General features: G+C 44.3%; 1 protein-coding gene across 1 annotated transcript; it reads left to right on the plus strand.

Annotated features, from left to right (window-relative positions):
- Positions 1–3,490: 3,490 nt before the first annotated feature.
- Positions 3,491–4,429, plus strand: LOC142006935 (olfactory receptor 52P1-like). Its single transcript, XM_074983448.1, has one exon. It carries the CDS (start codon positions 3,491–3,493, stop codon positions 4,427–4,429), a length of 939 nt encoding a protein of 312 aa, XP_074839549.1.
- The last annotated feature ends 557 nt before the right edge of the window (positions 4,430–4,986 follow it).

Here is a 4,986-nt window from a genome sequence, read left to right on the forward strand (position 1 = left end):
TTAACATCGAAATAGCGCCCAACACATGTAGCCGTGACGGGCGCTATTTCGAAGTTAGTGCCGCTACTTCGAAGTAGCGTGCATGTGTAGACACGGCTAGTAATAGCAGGGTACCAATTTTATTGGAAGGACAAAACAGGTCGTACTGGGGCACGGGGAGTGGGGGTGGGGGTGGCTCTATATGTCAAAGGCAGTGTAAAATCAAATGAAGTAAAAATCATAAATGAACCTAACTGTTCCATAGAATCTCTCTGGATAGTAGTCCCATGCTTGAATAATAAGAATCTAATGGTAGGGTTATATGACCGACAACCTGACCAGGATTGTGCCAGTGACCATGAAATGCTCAGGGAGATTAGAGAGGCTATCAAAATGAGAAAAAAATCAATAATAAGGGGGGATTTCAGCTATCCCCATATAGACTGGGTACATGTCACCTCAGGGTGGGAAGCTGAGGTAAAGGGTCTTGACACCTTAAATGACTGCTTCTTGGAGCAGCTAGTCCTAGAACCCACAGGAGGAGAGGCCATTCTTGATTTAGTCCGAAGTGAAGCACAGGATCTGGTCCACGAGATGAATGTGTCTGGACCTCTGGGTAATAGTGACCATAATATAATTAAATTTAACATTCCTGTGGCTGGGAAAATACCATAGTGGCCCAAGACTGTAGTATTTAATTTCAGAAAGGGGAACTACAGAAAAATTAGGAAGTTAGTTAACTGGAAATTAAAAGGTACAGTACCTAAAGTGAAATCCCTGCAGGCTTTATGGAAACTTGTTATAGACACCATAATAGAGGCTCAACTTAAATGTATACCCCAATTTAGGAAATGTAAGAGAACCAAAAACGTGTCACCATGGTTAAACAATAAAGCAGAAGAGGCAGTGAGAGACAAAAAGGCATCCTTTAAAAATGGAAGTTAAATCCTAGTGAGGAAAATAGAAAGTAACATCAACTCTGCCAAGTGAAGTGTAAAAATATAATTGGGAAGGCCAAAAGAGAACTGGAAGAGCAGAGAGTCAGAAAGTAATAGCACATTTTTGTTAAGTACATCAGAAGCAGGATGCTGCTGAACAACCAGTAGGGCCACTGGATGGTCGAGATGCTAAAGGAGCACTCAAGGATGATAAGGCCATTGCAGAGAAACTAAATGATTTCTTTGCATCAGTCTTCATGGCTGAGGATGTGAGGGAGATTCTCAAACCTGAGCAATTCTTTTCAGGTAACAAATCTGATGAACTGTCTCATATTGAGGTGTCCTTAGAAGAGGTTTTGGAACAAACTAATAAACTAAGCAGTAATAAGTCACCAGGGCCAGATGGTATTCACCCAAGAGTTCTGAAGGAACTCAAAAGTGAAATTGCAGAACTACTAACTGTAGTCTGTAACCTGTCATTTAAATCAGCTTCTGTTCTAGGTGACTGGAGGACAGCTAAAGTGACTCCAATCTTTAAAAAGGGCTCCAGAAGTGATCCTGGCAACTACAGGCTGGTGAGTCTGACTTCAATACCGGGCAAACTGGTTGAAACTGGAGTAAAGAACAGAATTGTCAGACACGTTGAAAATAATTAGTTGGGGAAGGGTCAACACGGCCTTTGTAAAGGGAAGTCCTGCCTCACCAATCTATTAGAATTTTTTGAAAGGGTCAAGAAGCATGTGGACAAGGGGGATCCTGTGGATACAGTGTACTTAGATTTTCAGAAAGCCTTTGACAAGGTCCCTCACCAGAGGCTCTTAAGCAAGGTTAACTGTCCTGGGATAAGAGAGGAGGTCCTCTCTTGATTTAGTAACTGGTTAAAAGATGGGAAACAAAGGGCAGGAATAAACAGTCAGTTTTCAGAATGGAGAGAGGTAAATAGTGGTATCCCCCAGGGGTCTGTGGTGGGACCAGTTCTATTCAACATATTTATAAATGACCTGGAAAAAGGAATAATCAGTGGGTGTCAAAATTTGCAGATGACACAAAACTACTCCAAACAGTTAAGTCCCAAGCAGACTGTGAAGAGCTACTCAAGGATCTTAATAAACTAGGTGTTTGGGCAACAAAATAGCAGATGAAATTCAATGTTGATAAATTCAAAGTAAGTCACTTTGGAAAATATAATCCCATCTACACATATAAAATGATGGGGTCTGACTTAGCTGTGACTGCTCAAGAAAGAGATCTTGGAGTCATTGTGGATGGTTCTCTACAAACATCCACTCTGTGCAGTGGCAGTCAAAAAAGCGAACAAAATGTTGGGAATCATTAAGAAAGGAAGAGATAATAAGACAGAAAATGTGATATTACCTTTATATAAATCCATGGTACATCCACATCTGGAATATTGTGTACAGATGTGGTCTCCCCATCTCAAAAAAGATATATTGGAATTGGAAAAGGTTCAGAAAAGGGCAACAGAAATGAATAAGGGTATGGAGCATCTGCCATATGAAGATTGATTAATAAGACTGGGACTTTTTAGTTTGGAAAAAAGACACTTAAGGGTGGATATGGCAGAGGTCTATAAAATCATGAAAGATGTGGAGAAAATAAAAAAGGAATTGTTATTTACTCCTTCTCACAACACAAGAACTAGAGGTCACCAAATGAAATTAATAGGCAGAAGGTTTAAAACAAAAAATAGGAAATATATTTTCACACAACACACAGTTAACCTGTGGAACTCCTTACTGGAGAATGCTGTGAAGTCCAAGACTATAGCAGAGTTTAAAAAAGAGCTACATAAATTCATGGTGTCAAGTATCGGAGGGGTAGCCGTGTTAGTCTGGATCTGTAACAGCAACGAAGGGTCCTGTGGCACCTTATAGACTAACAGAAAAGTTTTGAGCATGAGCTTTCGTGAGCACAGACTCACTTCATCAGATGCTGGTCTTTGCTCATGAAAGCTCATGCCCAAAACTTTTCTGTTAGTCTATAACGTGCCCCAGGCCCCTTCGCTGCTGTTACACATTCATGGGGGATGGGTCCATCGATGGCTATTAGCTAGGACAGACATGGAGGGTGTCCCTGGCCTCTGTTTGCAGGAGGCTGGAAACGGAAGACAGGGAATCACTTGATGATTCCCTGTTCTGTTCACTCCCTCTGGGGCACCTGGCATTGGCCACTGTCAGAAGACAGGATACTGGGCTTGGTGGGCCTATGGTCTGACCCAGTGTGGCTGTTCTTAGGATCTTATTTTCATGGTTACGTGAGACTCTGGTTAGGTGTTTGACCAGTTCAAGCTTTTCCGCTCCATTGGGCACACATTGAAGTTCATCTGCCCATTCACCCGGCTTAGTAAGATCCCTCTGAGGACTTCTCTGTGCTGGACTCTGACCTGAATAACTGGGGCCAGATGTAAACCTTGTCATCTCCTTGACCACCCCCTTTTCAGATTGTATTTGCTGGGATATGTTTTATGAAGTGTGTAACTCCACTCCCTGTGTTTCTCTCCCTTCACAGGCACCTGGAGTATTTATACACCTGATCAGAGCATCAGCTAATGCATGGCACCTGTGAACCTCACCCCCTCTGACATTTCAGCCTTCATACTAGTGGGCATCCCTGGCCTGGAAGCTGCCCACATCTGGATTTCCATCCCTTTCGCTACGTGCTATTTTATAGGCCTTCTGGGGAATTTCACGCTTCTGTTTGTGGTGGGAAAAGAGAACACGCTGCACAAGCCAATGTACCTCCTGCTCTGCATGCTGGCACTTACCGACATCGGCATGTCTACCTCTGTCATGCCTAGGGCTCTGGGCACTTTGTGGTTCAATATGAAAGGCATTACTGTGGGCGGCTGCCTCGCCCAGACATTCTTCATTCATATGTTTGCAGCTATGCAGTCAGCCGTCCTCGTGACAATGGCCTTTGATCGCTATGTTGCCGTATGTAACCCTCTGAGATATCCCACCTTCCTCACCAATGCACGGGTAGCTGTGCTGGGCTTTGTGGGCGGGATAAGAGCTGTTCTCATCATTCTGACCATGCCCCTGCTCCTGAGCAGGCTGCCCTTCTGTGCCAGTCACATTATCCCACACACCTACTGTGAGCACATGGCTGTAGCAAAGATGTCATGTGGGGATATCACAGGCAACCGGACGTATGGCTTAGTGGTAGCAATAGTAGTCACTGGGTTAGACCTGGCACTCATTTTTCTGTCCTACGGTCTGATCATCAAGGCCGTGCTCAGACTCTCCTCCAAGAAAGCCCATCAGAAGGCCCTCAACACCTCCACGACCCACATCTGTGTGATGCTGGCGTCTTATACTCCCAGCCTCTTCTCTTACTTAACCCATCGGTTTGGACAGGGCATTGCTCCCCATACTCACATCTTCTCAGCCAGCCTCTACCTCCTTGTGCCCCCCATGCTCAACCCTATCATTTATGGGGTCAAAACCAAAGAGCTCCGTGACAAAGTGGGCAAATGCTTCTGCAGAATGTGATCCCCTGGAGCCACTTGCTGTAAACTGTGGGTGAGAAGAGTGGGGAGGATGCTCTCCCATTAATGAATGGTGTTCAGTCCCAGTTTGGCTGAGCTCAGCATTATGGAAGTTCACAGTCCGAGAAGTGCCTGACAGTTATTATTTCATGACTCCATCGCCAAGCACAGTTTTCTCCATTGCTAACTTCCTTCTCTCTGGTCATCACCCTACCTGTTTGAATGTCACCGTTCGCACCCCAACCTGACACCTACATCACTTGGCTTTTCCCTGACTTTCAGATCTCCAGAAGATACCGCAGCTTCCCAGTGCAATGTTATTTTCCATTATCTGTTTGTGACCAGGATTCTTCATCATTTTGGATATCTGTAAGGGAAGCTTCCACTTTCAGAGGCAAAGGAATAAACCACTTTGCAGAGCTTCTATATCACATATGCAGTGACCTGGTCACTTCTGGTCGATCTTTGAAGTCTCTTAAGAAGCTGATCCTTAGGTCCTGCTCTGGAGAGCTTAGCAGAACAATACAATGCAGTTAATGAAAAGGAGCCAATCTGACTGAA

Source organism: Carettochelys insculpta, chromosome 1 (assembly GCF_033958435.1).
Source record: "Carettochelys insculpta isolate YL-2023 chromosome 1, ASM3395843v1, whole genome shotgun sequence".
Taxonomy (NCBI): domain Eukaryota; kingdom Metazoa; phylum Chordata; order Testudines; family Carettochelyidae; genus Carettochelys; species Carettochelys insculpta.

Bases quoted from the DNA above. Each gene is read 5' to 3' on its own strand.
- LOC142006935 (XM_074983448.1), top strand. From the start codon at position 3,491: ATGGCACCTGTGAACCTCACCCCCTCTGACATTTCAGCCTTCATACTA.